General features: G+C 42.9%; 3 protein-coding genes across 3 annotated transcripts; 2 read left to right on the top strand and 1 right to left on the bottom strand.

The window, feature by feature from the left end:
* The first annotated feature begins 225 nt into the window (after window positions 1-225).
* On the top strand, window positions 226-1,487 carry POLR2I (RNA polymerase II subunit I). Its single transcript, XM_084905239.1, has 6 exons — window positions 226-362; window positions 438-492; window positions 757-830; window positions 911-985; window positions 1,098-1,149; window positions 1,368-1,487. The coding sequence occupies exons 1-6, from the start codon at window positions 304-306 to the stop codon at window positions 1,428-1,430; spliced, it is 378 nt and encodes a 125-aa protein (XP_084761365.1). The 5' UTR covers window positions 226-303; the 3' UTR covers window positions 1,431-1,487.
* Window positions 1,488-3,193: 1,706 nt separating this feature from the next.
* Window positions 3,194-4,343, top strand: LOC311633011 (high mobility group protein B2-like). The gene is given in 2 exon segments (XM_084905128.1): window positions 3,194-3,779; window positions 3,781-4,343. Coding segments are annotated over 2 exon segments (591 nt in total). The 5' UTR covers window positions 3,194-3,362; the 3' UTR covers window positions 3,955-4,343.
* Window positions 4,344-12,723: 8,380 nt separating this feature from the next.
* On the bottom strand, window positions 12,724-17,588 carry LOC311633856 (UPF0711 protein C18orf21 homolog; the record flags this gene model as incomplete). Its single annotated transcript, XM_084906874.1, is given in 4 exon segments — window positions 12,724-13,044; window positions 15,017-15,135; window positions 15,138-15,386; window positions 17,573-17,588. Coding segments are annotated over 4 exon segments (690 nt in total). The 3' UTR covers window positions 12,724-12,738.
* Between the last annotated feature and the right edge of the window lie 608 nt (window positions 17,589-18,196).

Raw genomic sequence — 18,196 nt, 5'->3', positions numbered from 1 at the left:
CTTCTGGAAGTATTGCTAAGTGCTTTTCGCGTTACGTGACGCGTCGTATTCCCGGCTCTCGTCCCATACTCTATAAACTGGGGAAGCGAGGCCCACATTCAGAACCAATTACTTTAGGATATCAAAAGATTGAAGCATGTAATTAATAAAATCTAAACGCAGAGAGCCGAGCACAAAGCCGCTAGCAGCCAGTGCTTGTGTGCAGCTCCGCCCCTCTCTCGGAGAAGCCAGTAAGACTGACCCTTCCCGCGACCTGTCGTGAGGCGGAGCGAGCGCGGAAGGCTTGGCAGGCAGTGCTGCGCTATGGAACCGGACGGGACCTACGAGCCGGGTTTCGTGGGTATTCGATTCTGCCAGGAATGGTGAGACGGGGCAACAGGTGTGGAAGGGGAGCAAGTAATGGCCCCAGACTGACTTCTGGCCTCCCGTCCCCACAGTAACAACATGCTTTACCCCAAGGAGGACAAGGAGAACCGCATTTTGCTGTACGCGGTGAGCACGAGTCCGCGGTCTTCCCCGGGTCCACCCGTTCCCATCGTGGCCTCGCCCCACTCCCCATGACCGCTACTCTCTGCCGCCCGACTGTCCTGGTTTCTTCTGTCCCAAAATGAATCCGAATCCCCGCCTTTCCCTATCTCGAGGTGATTCTCGATACACCCCATTATCCCAACCTTGAGACCCCTAATCATCCTCTCCGGGGAAGACCCTGCCCTCCCTTTCAATGGCCTCCTTCGGGCCACACTCGCCCTCCCGCAGTGCCGGAATTGTGATTACCAGCAAGAAGCCGACAACAGCTGCATCTACGTCAACAAAATCACGCACGAAGTGGAGTGAGTGCAGGACTGGACTTTAGGGACGGGGTTCTTAGAGCCACTGTCAGAGCATAATTATCCACCCTCTTCTCCCTCAGCGAATTGACCCAGATCATCGCTGACGTGTCCCAGGACCCCACATTGCCGCGAACCGAGGACCACCCGTGCCAGAAGTGAGCGCGCAGCTGTCTATCCCGGAGGGAGAGGGGCTCGGCCTCACCCGACGGAAAGGGGAGGAGGAAGGAAGGAAGAGTTTGGTAACTGAGTGGCTAATTGTCCCCTCAGGTGCGGCCACAAGGAGGCGGTATTTTTCCAGTCCCACAGTGCCCGTGCGGAGGTGAGTGGCATGAAGGCTTTCTGGTTATCCTGTGTCCTTGGTCCTTCCTGGGAGTGGGAATACCAATACTGAGGGGAGCCTGCCCTTCCTGGCATCTGAGCTGGGCCCTTACCAGCCCCTTGTCTTTTTTTGGGAGGTGAGGCTCTGCTGAATGGACGTTTTATGTTGTGCCCTCCCCTGGGTCCAGAACCTTCCTAACCTTGCATCCTTTTTGCCAGGACGCTATGCGCTTGTACTATGTGTGCACTGCCCCTCACTGCGGCCACCGCTGGACGGAGTGAACATGTGTAATAAATACTCTTCCCCATGTGTAATAAATACTCTGTTCTGTGAATGCATAGCCTGTGTTTTATTTGCCTCGCATGGGTTGGACACCGGGTGTACAGTCTCAAGCAGCACAGTGCAGGGCCTGGTGCTGCGTGAAAGCTTTGGGTTCGAGCTAGTGAAGCTGCAGTCCTTGCACACATGTAACTTCTTACGGAGCTCACAGTAAGCAGTAAGTGTAGCTGGCTGGCTGACCGTGCATCTTCCCAAGATGTGTTTCAAGCAAGCATTATTGTGTAAATGGCTTTCCAGCAAGCCCTACAGTGGAAAAGATGGATCCCTGGGTGGATAGGACAGACAGGGCAGTGACCTCTTGACCAAAGCCAACCCACCTTGCCCCCTGAAATCCTAAGTACAGCCTCTACCCCACCATCTGCAGCCTCAGTACAAACACGGGCCAGGCACCTGTGTCCTCCTCACCAGGATGTTCTGCAGCTAGGAGGGTGTAGGGAGGCTTCTCTTTGCACACTTCAATTTGGTATCCTGTAACCAGTACCTGTCTTCACTTCACAACCCACAGCAGACCCCTACTCTGGTACTATCTTTACACCCATCTGATTAAGTATGTAGTGTTCCAAGCTGAGTCTCTCCTCCACAAACACAAACAAAAAAAACTCTACATCCAGGGCACCTCCCTCCATTTTATTTCACCCCCACCCAGGATCCAGTAGCCCCTCTATGACCTTGTTGCTGCTCACTGGTGTGAATCCTCAAGTGGCACTTGAGGTCAAAGTCTTGTGAAAGTCCTTACCACAACAAATCACTACCCACTTGTTGGCTGGAATTCTGCCCCACAGGACAGAGAGATCCCTAAGGCACTGCCCACCCTGGGGAAATTGTGCTTGAGATGAAGCCTAACAGCTCACTACTAAGAAAGGAAAGGTCAGAAACCAAGATGGCAGCACAGGTAAGCACCTGAACTTGCTGCCTCACACAACCACTTCAAAACTACAACTAAAAGACAAAATAGGTATCATCTAGAACCACAGGAAGGCTGACTGAGTGGAAATTATACAACTAGAAGGAAAGAGAAAAACACTAAGACACAGAGGAGGTACAGAGATGCAGAAGTGAAATGCAGAGGGACTGAGGCACACTCAAAAGGGGCTGGCAACTGAGTATGCTGTTGTCTTTTTCAATTGAGAGGGAGATAAAAGCTCTGACTGCTCTGAACTCTAGTTCTAGGCAAGACTCTGGGGACCTAGACTCATATGGGAAGAAACTGGCCTGTGTGGCATGGGGCAGAACTTGAGGGTGGCTTTCTCTCAGAGGTGCTTGCAGCTATCATTGTTCCTACACAGTGCTGTGGGACACAAAGACACAGGATCTCTTCCAGGCAGGGCTGATGGTCAGCCATTGCTGTTTGCTCCACCCTTGTGATTCCCTGAGACCCACCCCACCCAAGCTGTGCACAGAGGCTTTTGCATATGAATGGCGTGCTCCTTTGCAATCTGAAACCTAATTTACTGCTACTGGGTCAAAGAGCCCCAGAGCCTCCAAATGAAGACCCAAGGCTCCACAGCAGCTTGCATTGCTTCACAGCTGGGCCTCATCTGGGCACCTCCAAACCCAAACAGAGAGGAGAAATCTGCAGATCTCTCTGTAGCTCCTGCTGGGTGGCCTCTCTCCTTGGAGAACCAAGACCCAGTGTGCCCAATGGTCAGAGAGAGACATTCAGACTACAACTTTTCAGATCATTAAGAGACACACTCAGGGCAAAACAAGAGGCTGAGGATTGGCTTAGCGATCCACCAGTTCAGGCCGGAGCCCAGCGAGGGAGCGTCTCGTTCGCACCCGGCCGCTTGGCGGGACTCTGAGGAAGACCTACCACCAGGTGGACGCCGTCTGTCACCAAGGGTAAAGGAGACCCCAACAAGCCACGGGGCAAGATGTCCTCGTACGCCTTCTTCGTGCAAACCTGCCGGGAAGAGCACAAGAAGAAACACCCCGACTCTTCCGTCAACTTCTCCGAATTCTCCAAGAAGTGCTCGGAGAGATGGAAGACCATGTCTGCCAAGGAAAAGTCAAAGTTCGAAGATCTGGCAAAGAGTGACAAAGCTCGCTACGACCGGGAGATGAAAAATTATGTTCCCCCCAAAGGTGACAAGAAAGGAAAGAAAAAAGATCCCAATGCTCCCAAAAGGCCTCCATCTGCCTTCTTCCGGTTTTGCTCTGAACATTGCCCAAAGATCAAAAGCAAACACCCTGGTCTATCCATTGGGGATACTGCAAAAAAATTGGGTGAAATGTGGTCTGAACAATCAGCCAAAGATAAGCAACAGTATGAACAAAAAGCAGCTAAACTAAAAGGAGAAATATGAAAAGGATATTGCTGCATACCGTGCCAAGGGCAAAAGTGAAGTGGGTAAGAAGGGCCCAGGCAGGCCAACTGGCTCAAAGAAGAAGAGCGAACCAGAAGATGAGGAGGAGGAGGAAGAGGAAGATGATGATGATGACGAAGAGGATGAAGATGAAGAATAAAGGCTCTTCTGTAATGATGTGTGTGGAGTATGTGTATGCTCTCAGGCAATTGTTTTGCTAAGAATGTGAATTCAAGTGCAGCTCAATATTAGCTTCAGTATAAAAACTGTACAGATTTTTGTATAGCTGATAAGATTCTTTGTAGAGAAAATACTTTTATAAAAAAATGCAGGTTGTAGCTTTTTGAGGGGCTACTACATACAGTTAGATTTTAAGGCTTCTGATGTTAAATGTTTCTAAATATTTAATGGTTTCTTTAATTTCTTGTGTATGGTAGCACAGCAAACTCATAGGAATTAGTATCAATAGTAAATTTTGGGTTTTCTAGACTGTTGCATTTTGTTTTTTAAAAAAATTTTGTAATAAAATTATGTATATTAAAAAAAAAAAAAAAAAAAAAAGAGAGACACACTCAGGGGGCAGACTCAGTGAGTGCCAAAGCCCCACGGAAGCAAGTCTTGTCCCATAAGGTGTCTCCAGCACAGAAGTTTCCCCATCATAGACACAATTGGCCTGGAGGTAAATTCCTCCCAGTGATATCTACAACAATCAAGGCTTAAATATACAAGACTATGCACGCAGCCCACAAAGGGGTGCACCAAGAGTGTCCACCTCAGGTAACTGGGGAGACTCAGCCACGGGGCCCTATAGAACACCTAGCACACAAAGCCACCCTATCAACACAGGGAAGCAGCCAAAATGCGGAGACAGCCGAAACCGGTTTGGTTCAATGGATAGAGCGTTGGCTTGGGGACTAAAAGGTCCCGGGTTCGATTCTGGTCAAGGGCATGTACTTTGGTTGCGGGCATATCCCCAGTAGGGGGTGTGCAAGAGGCAGCTGATCGATGACTCTCTCTCATCGATGTTTCTAACTCTCTATCCCTCTCTTCCTCTCTGTACAAAATCAATAAAATATATATTTTTTAAATGCGGAGACAAACAGGTCACAAATGAAATAAATGGAGGAAAGCAAACTACTGGATATAGAGCTCAAAACCACGGTTATAAGGTTACTCAAGAAAATTCTAGAAACTGCCAGTAAATTTAGTGAGACCCTCAAGGAAATGAAAAAGGACCAACAAGAAATTAAGCATACACTGACTGAAATTAAAAAAATAATATACAGAGATCTAACAGCAGACTAGAGGATCACAAGAATCAAGTCAAATATTTGAAATACAAAGAAGAAAAAAAAAAAAAAAAGAAAAGAAACCCAACTGGAAAAGAAAAAAGAAAAAAGAATCCAAAAATATAAAATAGTGTAAGAAACCTCTGGACAACTTCAAGGATACCAACATCTAAATTATGGGGATGCCAGAAGAAGAGAGCAAAATATTGAAAACCTACCTGAAGAAATAATGACAGAAAACTTCCCCTGGTAAAAGAGATAGACTTACAAGTCCGGTAAGCACAGAGAACTCCAAACAAAAGGAATCCAAAGAGGACCACACAAAGACACATCATAATTAAAATGCCAATGGCAAAAGACAATATTAAAAGCAGCAAGAGAAAAATAGTTACCTACAAGGGTATACCTATATGACTGTAAGCTGATTTCACAACAGAAACTATGCAGGACAGAAGGGAGTAGCAAGAAATATTCAAAGTGATGAATAGCAAGAACCTACAACCAAGATTACTCTACCCAGCAAAACTATTATTTAGAATTGAAGGTCAGATAAAGAGCTTTGCAGATAGGAAAAAGCTAAAGGAATTCATCACCGCCAAATCATTCATATTATATGAAATGCTGAAGGATAGTCTTTAAGAAGAGGAAGAATAAAAAGATAAAGATAAAAATTATGAACAACAAAGTGACAACAATTACATATCTATCAACAAGTAAACCTAAAAATCAGCCGAAACTGGTTTAGCTCAATGGATAGAGCGTCGGCTTGGGGACTGAAGGGACCCGGGTTCAATTCCGGTCAAGGGCATGTACCTTGGTTGCGGGCATATCCCCAGTAGGGGGTATGCAAGAGGCAACTGATCGATGGCTCTCTCTCATCGATGTTTCTAACTCTCTATCTCTCTCCCTTCCTCTCTGTACAAAAATATATTTTAAAAAAACAACAAGTAAAAATATATTAAAAAAATAAATAAAAAATATATTTAAAAAACAACAAGTAAACCTAAAAATCAAGTGAATAAAAAGTCTGATAAACAGAATAAACTGGTGAATATAATAGGATCAGGGGCATAGAAAGGGTGTGGACTGACAATTCTTGGGGGAAAGGGGTGTGGGGAGTGTGGGAAGAGACTGGACAAAAACCGTACACCCATGGATAATGACAGTGTGTGGGGGTATAAGAGCGGAGCGTGGGGTTGGAACCAGTTGGAGGGGAGCTGGGGGGTGGGGGAACAAGAGGAATGACTGTAATAATCTGAACAATAAAGATTTATTAGTAAATGAAAGATGAGAGAGAAGGCCGGAGACCAGGACTACAGACTTTATTAGAGGAGAAGGAACCCTGCTGGGCTGCCTCCCAAAGGAAGAGAGCACATGTGCAGGGGTGAAGGTGCCTTTTGAGGGGAGGAAAGGGAAGGGATGGGGATTAGGTACTCTGCACACACTGATAGGTGGTTTCATATAAGGCACATGATTAGGGACTTAGGAATTGGGGGCTTAGGGTATTTGGCAGGTGCTGATTGGTGGTTCATTATACAGTCCATATAAGGTGCCTGGTTAGGTGCTCAGGAATGTTCGGGCTGCAGGTGGAGTTTACATGATTCTCCATCCATCAGTTGGGGGAAGGGAGGATCTATCATTTCAGGCCTTCTGGTAATATTTTTTTTTTTTAATTGAGAGTCCAGGCAAGGTCAGGGAGTGAAGGTCCATCTTTCGTAGCTACTTCCAGCTGAGAGGGGGTGTTGTTAGGGGCCCAAGGTCTGAAGGATTCTTGTGTTAGGTTCTGAATCCAGGGCCAGAAAGATCTCTCCCACATTCTGGTTGGTGAACACCTGCATTCTGTTCTGTAAGAAACTAGTGAAACAACACATGAGACAGGGGCAAAAGAGCAAAATTAAAAGAATAAATACCAGTGGTCTTAATAATGGGAGGAGCCATTGGAGTAAATGAGTGAAAAACGGGTAGTGTTTTCCATGCTGGTCGAGGGGTGCAGCTGTATGATTTTCCCAAGAGACTGGTTGGTGAAGTCTTTTTTTTTTTTTTTTACTTTTAAAAAAATTATTAAATTATTATCTGTGCACATATACCATTGCCCCCCCCATACATGCCCTCCCTCCCCAGAGTTTTGTGTCCATTGATTGTACTTATACTTATATACATGTATACAAGTCCTTCAGTTGATTTCTTATCTTCCCTTCCCTCCCCGCTGTAATTTGACAGTCTGCTTATTGCTTTACTGTCTCTATATCTATCTTTTGGTGCATCAGTTTATAGTGTTGTTTATTATCCATAAATGAGTGAGGTCATGTGGTATTTCTCTTTCATTGACTGGCTTATTTCACTCAGCATGATGTTCTCCAAATCCATCCAGGTTGCTGCAAATGATGAGAATTTCTTTTTTATGGCAGCATAATATTCCATTGTGTAGATGTACCAAGGTTTTTTGATCCAATCATCTGCTGACAGGCACCTAGGCTGTTTCCAGATTCTAGCTATTGTAGATTGTGCTGCTATGAACATAGGAGTGCATATATCCTTTCTGATTGGTGTTTCTAGTTTCTTGGGATATATTCCTAGGAGTGGGATTACTGGATCAAATGGGAGTTCCATTTTGAGTTTTTTGAGGAAGCTCCATACTGTTCTCCACAGTGTTTGCACCATGCTGCATTCCCAACAGCAGTGCACGAGGGTTCCTTTTTCTCCGCAACCTCGCCAACACTTGTTGTTTGTTGATTTGTTGATGTTAGCCATTCTGACAGGTGTGAGATGATTCCACATTGTTGTTTTGATTTGCGTCTCTTGGATAGTGACTTTGAGCCTGTTTTCAAGTGCCTTTTGGCCTTCCTTCTGTCTTCTTTTGAAAATATTCTATTTAGGTCCATTGCCCATTTTTCAATTGGGTCATTTATCTTCCTTTTATTTAGTTGTATAAGCTGTTTGTAGATGTTGAAGATTAAACCTTTATCAGTGATAACATTTGCAAATATGTTTTCCCATACAGTGGGCTTTCTTGTTGTTTTGTTGATGGTTTCTTTTGCTGTGAAAAAGCTTTTTATTTTGATGTAGTCCCATTTGGTTATTTTCTCTTTAGCTTCCATTGCTCTAGGGGCAGTATCAGTGAAGAAGTTCTTTTGGCATATGTCAGAGATTTTGTACCTGTGGATGTCTCTAGTATTTTTATGGTTTCTCGTCTTATGTTTAAGTCCTGTATCCATTTTGAGTATATTTTTGTGTATGGTGTAAGTTGGTGATCTAGTTTCATTTTTTTTGCAAGTGACTGTCCAATTTTCCCAACACCATTTATTGAAGAGACTATCTTGACTCCATTGTATGTTCATACCTCCTTTGTCAAATATTGAGTATAGAGGTTTGGGTCGATATCCGGATTCTCTATTCTATTCCATTGATCTACCGTGTTTCCCCGAAAATAAGACATCCTCCAAAAATAAGACCTAGCGCATAGAAAAATAAGACATCCCCTGAAAATAAGATCTAGCGCATCTTTGGGAGCAAAAATTAATATAAGACACTGTCTTATTTTGGGGGAAATGGAATATGTCTATTCTTGTGCCAATACCAGGCTGCTTTGAGAACAGTGGCTTTGTAATACAGCTTGAAATCTGGTATTGAGATCCCTCCTACTTTATTCTCCTTTATCAGGATTTCTGTGGCTATTTGGGGTCTTTTTTTGTTCCAGATGAATTTTTGGAGAGTTCTTTCTAGATCTGTGAAGTATGCCATTGGTATTTTAATGGGGAGTGCATTGAACTTATGAATTGCTTTGGGAAGTATGGAAATTTTGATGATGTTAATTCTACCAATCCATGAACATGGTATGTTCTTCTATCTGTTTACATCTTCCTCTATCTCTTTTTTTCAGTGCCATGAAGTTTTCCTCATATATGTCTTTTATCTCCTTAGTTAAGTTTATTCCTAGGTATCTAAGTATTTTTGGTGCAATGGTAAATGGAATTGCTTTTTTAGTCTCTGTTTCTGTAAGTTCACTGTTGGTGTATAGAAATGCCATAGATTTCTTGGTGTTAATTTTGTATCCTGCTATATTGCCAAATTCATTTATTAAGTCAATTAGTTTTTTGATAGTGTCTTTTGGGTTTTGGATGTACAATATCATGTCATCTGCAAATAAGGATAATTTTACTTCTTCTTTTCCAATTTGAATGCCTTTTATTTCTTCTTCTTGTCTAATTTGCAATGGCTAGTACTTCCAGTACTATGTCAAACAGGAGTGGTGAGAGTGGGCATCCCTGTCTTGTTCCTGTTCTTAGAGGAAATGGTTTTAGTTTTTGCCCATTGAGTATGATGTTGGCTGTGGGTTTATCATATATAGCTTTTATTATGTTGAGGTATGATCCTTCTATTCCCACCTTGTTGAGAGTTTTTATCAGGAAAGGGGGTTGGATTTTATCAAATGCTTTTTTTTTTTTTTTTAAATATATTTTATTGATTTTTAACAGAGAGAAAGGGAGAGATAGAGAGCTAGAAACGTCGATGAGAGAGAAACATCGACCAGCTGCCTCTTGCACACCCCCTACCGGGGATGTGCCCGCAACCAAGGTACATGCCCTTGACCGGAATCGAACCTGGGACCTTTCAGTCCGCAGACCGACGCTCTACCGCTGAGCCAAACCGGCTTCGGCCAAATGCTTTTTCTGTGTCAACTGATATGACTATATGATTTTTATTTCTCAGTTTGTTTATGTGATGTATCACCTTTACTGATTTGCAGATATTGTACCATCATTGTATTCCCGGAATAAATCCTACTTGGTCATGGTGTATGATCTTTCTGATGTACTGCTGGAGCCGATTTGCTAGAATTTTGTTGAGAATTTTGGAATCTATGTTCATGAGAGATATTGGCCTATAATTCTCTTTCATTGTGTTGTCTTTATCTGGTTTTGGTATTAGGGTGATGCTGGCTTCATAAAAGGAGTTTGGAAGTGTTCCTTCCCCTTGAATTTTTTTGGAATAGTATGAGGAGGATAGGTTTCTTGAATGTTTGGTAAAACTCTCCTGTGAAGCCATCTGGCCCTGGGCTTTTGTTTGCTGGAAGCTTTTTGATGACTGTTTCAATTTCTTCCAAAGTCACTGGTCTATTGAGATTTTTAGATTCTTTCTGGTTGAGTTTTGGAAGGTTGTATTTTTCTTAAAAATATGTCCATTTCCTCCAGGTTGTTCAGTTTGTTGGAATAGAGTTGTTGATAGTATTTTATAACAATCCTTTGTATTTTGGTGGGGTCTGTTGTTATTTCACCTCTTTCATTTCTGATTTTGTTTATTTGGGTCCTCTGTTTTTGTTTCTTGGTTAGTCTAACTAAAGGTTCATCAATCTTGTTTATCCTTTCAAAGAATCAGCTCTTGGTTTTGTTGATCCTATGTATTGTTTCTTTGGTCTCTATGTTATTTATCTCCGCTCTGATTTTTGTTATTTTCTTCCTTCTGCTTTCACTGGGCTTTTCTTGTTGCTCTTTTTCTAACTATTTGAGTTGTAGAGTTAGATAATTTGTTACCATTTTTTCTTGTTTTTTTGCAATAGGCTTGTAGAGATATGAACTTCCCTCTCAAAACTGCTTTTGCTGTGTCCCATAGATTTTGGATATTTGTGTTTTCATTGTCATTTGTTTCCAGTATGTTTTTAATTTCTTCCTTGATTTCTCTGGTAACCCAGTCCTTGTTCAATAGCATGCTATTTAGTCTCCATGTGTTTGATTTATTTGGATTATTTTTATTGTAGTTGATTTCCAATTTTAAGCCACTATGCTCTGAGAAGATGCTTGATATGATTTCTATCTTCTTGAATTTGAAGAGACTTTGCCTATGTCCCAACATGTGGTCTATCTTTAAAAATGACCCATGTGCACTTGAGAAGAATGTATATTCTGTGGCTTTGGGGTGAAATGTTCTGAAGATGTTGATTAATTCCATCTGGTCTAGTACATCATTTAGGATTGATGTTTCTTTGCTGATTTTTTGTTTAGATGATTTGTCCAAAGGTGACAGTGGGGTATCAAAATCTCCTACTATGATTGTATTGCTATTAATCGCTCCTTTAATGTCCTCCAGCAGTTTTTGGTTTTTCTTTTTTTAATGTATTTGGGTGCTCCTGTATTGGGTGCATATATGTTTACCAGGGTTATTTCTTCTTGTTGGATTGCTCCCTTTAGTATTATGAAGTGGCCTTCATTATCTCTTGTTATGTCCTTCACTTTGAGATCTAATTTGTCAGATATTAGTATTGCTATCCCAGCTTTTTTTTTTTTTTCATTTCCATTCTCCTGGAAAACCTTTTTCCATCCCTTCACCCTCAGTCTGTGTGCGTCTTTTTTTCTGAAATGGGTTTCTTGTAGACAGCAGATATATGGGTCTTGTTTTCTTATCCAATCTGTTACCCTATGTCTTTTGATTGGAGCATTTAATCCATTTACATTTAAAGTTATTATTGATAGGTACTTATTTGACACCATTTTTATTCTATACCCCTGTGTTCCTTCTTTGCTTCCTATTTCTTTATTTTTACAGTAGACCCTTTAGCATTTCTTGCATTGCTGGTTTGGTGGAGATAAATTCCTTTAGTCTTTTTTTGTCTGTGAAGCTCCTGATTTCACTTTCATTTTTGATTGATAGCCTTGCTGGGTACAGTATTCTTGGATTCAGACCCTTCCTTTGCATGACTTTGTATATTTCATACCATTCCTTTCTTGCCTGATGAGTTTCTGTTGAGAAATCAGTTGCTGATCTGATGGGGGTTCCTTTATATGTAACATTCTGTCTCTCTCTGGCTGCTTTTAAGATTCTTACTTTGTCGTTGGTGTTTGCCAGTTTAATTATAATGTGCCTTGGCATTGGTCTTTTGGGATTCATTTTGCTTGTGACTCTGCGAGCATCTTGGATTTATGTGTGTTTTTTCTTCTCTATCTCAGGAAAGTTTTCTGTCATTATTTCTTGAAATATGTTTTCCATGTCTTCCTCAGTTTCCTTTCCTTCTGGAACCCTTATTATTCGAATATTGTTTTGTTTTGATTGTCCCAAAGCTTCCGTAGGCTCACCTCCTGCTTTTTAATGTTGTTTTTTTCTTTTTTCTTTCTAGAAGCTGCTCTAATTGGGTATTTTTTTTTCCATCTTTTTTTATAGTTTAAAGTATCTACATTCTTCATTTATAGGTTTTTTAAAAGCAAACAAACAAACAAACAAACAAACAAAAACATGTTGAGCCCAGGCTGGTGGCTCAGTTGGTTGAACATTGTCCTGTATACCAAAAGGTCAGTGGATTCCTGGTCAGGGTATAGCCCCAGGTTGTTTGATCCCTGGTTGGGATGCTTATAGGAGACAACCAATCGGTGTTTCTCTCTTTCTCCCTTCCTCTCTAAAATTAATAAACATATTATTTAAAAAAAAACAAACAAACAAAAAAAAACTACCTACAAGGATCTTTCAAATGTTTTTGATTCTCAGAATCATCTTGGGAGATAAGCAGGCTTTAGTTATTCATTCTAATGAGGCATTTTCCTCCATAAACATAGAAGACTGCTAAGAAAAGTTTGCTTTTGGATGCTAGTTTTTAAAAAGCTGTTTTTCTGGTAAGTTTGCTTTCAAAAATTGTATTTAAACATTTTTTATTTTCATAAGTCCATCCTTTACAAAGAAGATAAGAAATTTCTGAAGTCCACCTTTGAATTCTTTTTGGATTCACTCTGGCCAAGTAACATTTTCAGTTGAGAGAAGTGTTTCTTTGTTCTGTTTACATTTTTTGAGGAGCAGGTGGATATAGACTGTCCAGATGTAGGTGTTCTGAAAGTCCATGTTGGGCTCTTGCCTTTGGAACCAGACAGCCTGAGATTTAGGTTTGCAGAGCTGAGAGTCTTTCTCTCGGGGGTCTTCAGGCTGAGCTTCCTCGCAGGCGTGGCAGGATTGCTCCTCAGGGCTGACAGAAAGCTTCTACTCTTTTTTTTTTTTTTTAATAAGTTTTTATTGTTCATATTATTACAAATGTTCCTTTTTTTCCCCCCCACCATTGCTCTCCTCCACCAGGTTCCCACCCCACCCTCTGCCCTTTCCCCACTCCCCATTGTCCTCATCCATAGGTGCACAGTTTATGTTCAGTCTCTTCCCACGCCCCCCCTCTCCCCTTTTACCCAAGAATCATCAGTTCACTCCCCTTCCATACCTCTGATTCTATTATATTCAACAGTTACTATTGTTCATCAGATTTTTTTTTAATTTCCTTGGTTTTTAGATTCACTTGTTGATAGCTACGTATTTGTTGTTCATAATTTTTATCTTTGTTTACTCTCTCTTCTGAAAGAACCCCCTTCAGCAATTCATATAATTCTGGTTTGGTGGTGATGAACTCCTTTAGCTTTTTTTTTTATTAGTGAAGCTCTTTATCTGACCTTCGATTCTGAGTGATAGCTTTGCTGGATAGATTATCTTTGGCTGTAGGTTCTTACTATTCATTACCTTGAATATTTCTTGCCATTCCCTTCTGGCCTGCATGGTTTCTGTTGAGAAGTCAGCTGACAATCGTATAGGTGCTCCTTTATAGGTAAGTACCTTCTTTGCTCTTGCTTCTTTTAATATTCTCTCTTTGTCTTTTGCTCTTGGAATTTTAATTATGAGGTGTCTTGGTGTGGTCCTCTTTGGATTCCTTTTGTTTGGAGTTCTGTGCGCTTCCTGGACTTGTAAGTCTAATTCTTTCACCAGGTGGGGGAAATTTTCTGTCACTATTTTTTTCAGTATGTTTTCGATATCTTGCTCTCTCTCATCTTCTGGGACCCCCATAATTCTGATGTTGGTTCGCTTGAAGTTGTCTCAGAGGTTTCTTACATTATTTTCAATTTTCTGGATTCTCTTGCCTTCTAGCTTCTGTGGAGGAGTGTCTTCTGGCTCTTTATGTTCCAAATCTTTGACTTGATTCTTGCGATCTTCCCTTCTGTTTTTAGGACTCTGTAAAATATGTTTTATTTCAGACAATGTATTCTTTATTTCTTGTTGATCCCTTATCATTTCTTGTTGATCCTTTATCATTTCTTGTTGACTCCTTATTAATTCTAGTTGATCTCTTTTCATATCCTCATAGGTCTTATCCATCTTTTCTAGGAAATTCTTGAAAAACCTTATAAGCGTAGATTTGAACTCTATATCCAGACGCTTTTTGTCCTCCATTTCTTTCATTTGTGATCTATTTTGTTGTCGCATTTCGCAGTTACAGATGGGACAGGGTTTCAGGGTGGAGCCTGCAGCTTTGGCTTCCGTCAGCCCCGCCCTATGCGGGTCCTTCAGTGCTCGCTGCCGGGGCCTCTGAGAGAAAGGTGCCCTTGATTTTCGCCTGCTGCCAAACAGTCTATGCTCTCCCCCAATGAGCCTGGTATTGGGTTTCAGTTCAGTTGGAAGTGGAGTTGGAGGTGGCGTTCAGAGCAGTCTGGAGCCCCAGTCTCCTTCCAGCCAGGGCAATCCCGCGGCACAGCCCACCGTCCCTTCTCTGCGCGCAACCTCCTTTCGCGCAACCTCCTTTCGCGGCTTCCCCGGAGTCCCGCCTTACAGCCCGGCTCCCTATGGCTGAGCCTGGGTCCCCCGGGTCTGGGCTAGAACTGGGGTTCAGAGCAGTCGGGGGCCCAGCACAGTCGGAGTTTTATCTCCTTTCCGCTAGGGAACGCCCGCCAGGCACTCCGCCTCCCCCTCCTCTCTGGCTCCGTCCTCTCCCTCCTCTCTGGCTCCGTCCTCTCCGTGCCGCGTCTCCGTACCTTGGTCTTTTCCAGCTCCTCCGAGCCTCCTTCTGGTTTTCTCCTTGCTTCTCGCTGTAAAATTTCCAGTCAGTCAACCTTCCTGTAGTTCTGGGCAATGTCCGTTTTATATTTTAGTTGTATTTTATTGAAATTGTTGTGTGTGGCTGCGGCTAGGTGTTCACCTGGGTGCAGCCATCTTGGATCCTCGAAAGCTTCTACTCTTACCATGATGTTTAACTGTTTTGTTGCATGTTTTACAAGTAACCAACAGTACACTTTTAGAGTCTTGGTACTTTTTCACAAGTTTGCTTCTTTAAAACTGAGTGTACAATTTCTTGCTTCTCGATTAAGAAGTTTCTGTATTCTTTGTGTCAGTTTGGACTTGGGTTTGAGGCGTACTCGAGAATTATCCAGAATCAGCAACTGGAAACAGTATGGGCATGCTCCTTCAAAAGTGCTTTTAGCATCTTGTGACGAACTGAAGGCCCAGAGGAGATAGCGGGCCTGGCCTGGGCAGTGATCCTGCAGTTTGCGCACCGCAGCCTCGAGGTAGTGCTTCTCTTTTTTCCATCTTGTCTTCTAGCTCACTGTTGCAGTCCTCTGCTTCTTCTAGTCTACACTTGATGCTTTCTATTGAGTTCTTCATAGTAGCGATGTCATTTTTCATTTCTTCTTGGTTCATCTTCAATTCCTCTTGGTTCTTCTTCACTTCCTCTTGGTTCTTCTTCATTTCTTCTTGGTTCTTACTCATATTGTCAAATTTCTCTTCCATTCTTTTTAGCCATCTTATGATCATTACTCTGAATTCTTGCTCTGGTAGGTTGCTTGCCTCTAACTTGTTTGCTTCCTTTTCTGGTGATGCCTGCTTTTATTTCATGTGTGGGATATTTCGTTGTCTCCCCATGGTCTCTCTTTTCAGGATGTCTGGTTATATAGTTCTCTTTCTCCTTTCCTTGGGTGATTGAAGAATTCCATTGAATCCACGTGTTTGCGCCGATTGGGGCATCACAGCTGTTTGGTGGTCTCCTCTGTTGTGGGTTTTTCAGGCCTCAAATAAGATCCTCTATTCTTTGTAAGATGGCGTAGTTTTCCCTCTGAGCCTGTAGCTCCGGGAGAGGTCTCCACTGCAGTGCTGGCTGCTTGGTCAGGAAATCCTGTCCAGCGGACCCTTATCTTCTCTTAGAGTTCTGCCACCCCTTAGCTTGCCAAATAATACTCACTGAGTGACTCAGATGCTCCTTCTATCTGCTCTGGGACTGGGCTCAGAATAGGTCCATCTGTTCGGCCGCCATTTTGTCTCCTCTCTGCTTGGTGAAGTCTTGAGAACGATCCTGTTGAGTCACTTGGGAGGTAAAAGCTGGTCCTGAGACTGCCACAGTGTCACTTGTCTGGTTGTGCTGCTTTTCTGGGCCTGGAGCTAAAAGACAACTGAGACCTAGATGTTATTTTTAGGGAATAAAAGAGTAGCAGTCTCAGTTGCCTCATTAGTGATATGAAAGGGGAGAATAGGTTACACTGGGGATGAGGTCCTAAGACAGGGTTTCAAAATAGGTAGAGCAGTGGTTAAGCTCTCTGTGGCAGTTCCAGCACATGCTGTGATGCCGAGGGTTAGGAGGAGAGGGATGATCTGGACTGCCCTTTTGTGTCAGATATGATGGGTTACAGGGACAGGTAAAGATCAATTATTGGGGCTGCATCTACATTGGGTGAGAGATAGATAAGAGTACAGGTTCCTGTCCAGCTGATGGGGAGACATATGTATGTGTTTTCCCACAGAGGAAGAAAAATCCCTGATCACAGAGACAAGCTGATAGATATTAGAAGAGGTGACTAAAGGGTATGAGATTCTTTTTTCTAGTTCCACACTCCAAGCTGAGAGGGTAGTTGTCATGGTGCTACCAATAAGGGAAAACAGATGAGTGATTGAGATTGTATTACAGTGAAAGTGGGAGGGAAAAGGAAGGAAAGGAGTAGTAAAAGCCAGGGACTTGGATGGTTGGATAAGAGGTTAGACACGGAATATTCTGGTTTAGCTTAAGAAGTATCCAGCAACCTTGTGCTGCCAGGCTTGGAGACTGAAGCCTCACTTTCTTGCTCAGAATAACTTCTTTCTTTCTACATTTCCCTTCTTCCTTCCTTCCTTCTCTCTCTCTCTTTCTCTCCTCTCTTTCTTTCTTTTTCTTTTTACCTTTCTCTGTTCCATCTCATCATATGCAAAACCTTTACAATTTCAAATTAGCCTTCAAACTTCCCTTCTATGTCCTTCAAAAATGCATAACCATGCCTCAGACCTTCTATTAAGTATTTCTAAAGGGCAGGGGGCGGTAGACAGGCTCCACAGCCCATGCCCAGGCTAGCCAGGCCTCTAACAGCTTCAATCCCAAACCACCACATTTTTCCTATACATAATGATCATAGAGGAGATAAGGAGATGAGGCATTTACAGTTCAAGGAATGGCTCGGCCTTGTGGGGTAAGAGAGTGAAACTGAGGTAGGTGACTGTGGTTTGGGACAACTGGGTTTTATGAGAGATGCCTGTTAGCCCTGGCTGGGCACCAAGGTAGAATGAGGAAAGAGTGAATGGAGGTATTTAGTAAGATGCAGTGTAGAATTGAGGTGGCTAATGGCTGTGAGATTAACCTGTCAACCCCCATAATAGAGACTGAGGAGGGGAAAAGGGTCCCAGGGAATTCAGAGAGGGCAGAATAAGTGGCCCTAGTATCAATTAAGAAGGAGATCTGCTTACCAGCCATCACAGTCATTACCCGAGGCTCTGCCCTGGTGATGTAAGTCTGTGGGGCCCTGTCAGGGCCTGATAGCTTCTTTGGTGGCCAGTCCCAAGAGGTCTGGGAGCTCCAAACCAGATCCAGAGGGCAGCCATGCTGGACTGGCTGAGACCAGACCCAGAGGGGCTAGACTACAGTCTGGTTTCCAGTGGCCTTCCCTTCCACACCTTGGGCTGGGCCCAGGTGGAGGTCTCAGGTTTGAGCAGGACTTGGCTTAGTGTCTTTCCTTGCTGCATTTGAAGCATGGGCCCGGGGGAGACTTAGACCCTGAGTGTTGGAAACCGAATATTGTCACTAATAGAGAAATGTGTAAAGGGAATCGGGAAGGCTGGTCAACCTTAATGGCTCTGAATGGTCAGAGCAAATCACTCATTGTTTAGTTGAGACATTGGTAGTTAAAGCAACCTCCACCTGTTAATCATATGTAAATTTTTGCTGATTGTCTATTATTGGAATTTCCTGCCTAAAGGATATGAGTGTTTCTCATAGCCTCAATAAAAGGGATAGCAAGGCCAGAGCAGTGGTAGTCCTACCCCTAGAGGGTCCCGTCTGGCCACCCATTTCCCAAATTAACTCTTTTCTAG

The sequence above is a fragment of the Pipistrellus hanaki genome, assembly GCF_964339955.1.
Source record: "Pipistrellus hanaki genome assembly, chromosome: 15".
Taxonomy (NCBI): domain Eukaryota; kingdom Metazoa; phylum Chordata; class Mammalia; order Chiroptera; family Vespertilionidae; genus Pipistrellus; species Pipistrellus hanaki.
This window is presented reverse-complemented; position numbering and strand designations above follow the sequence as displayed.

Bases quoted from the DNA above. Each gene is read 5' to 3' on its own strand.
- POLR2I (XM_084905239.1), top strand. From the start codon at position 304: ATGGAACCGGACGGGACCTACGAGCCGGGTTTCGTGGGTATTCGATTC. The intron at 831-910 runs GTGAGTGCAGGA...CTTCTCCCTCAG, and splicing joins AAAATCACGCACGAAGTGGA to CGAATTGACCCAGATCATCG. The intron at 1,150-1,367 runs GTGAGTGGCATG...CCTTTTTGCCAG, and splicing joins CCCACAGTGCCCGTGCGGAG to GACGCTATGCGCTTGTACTA.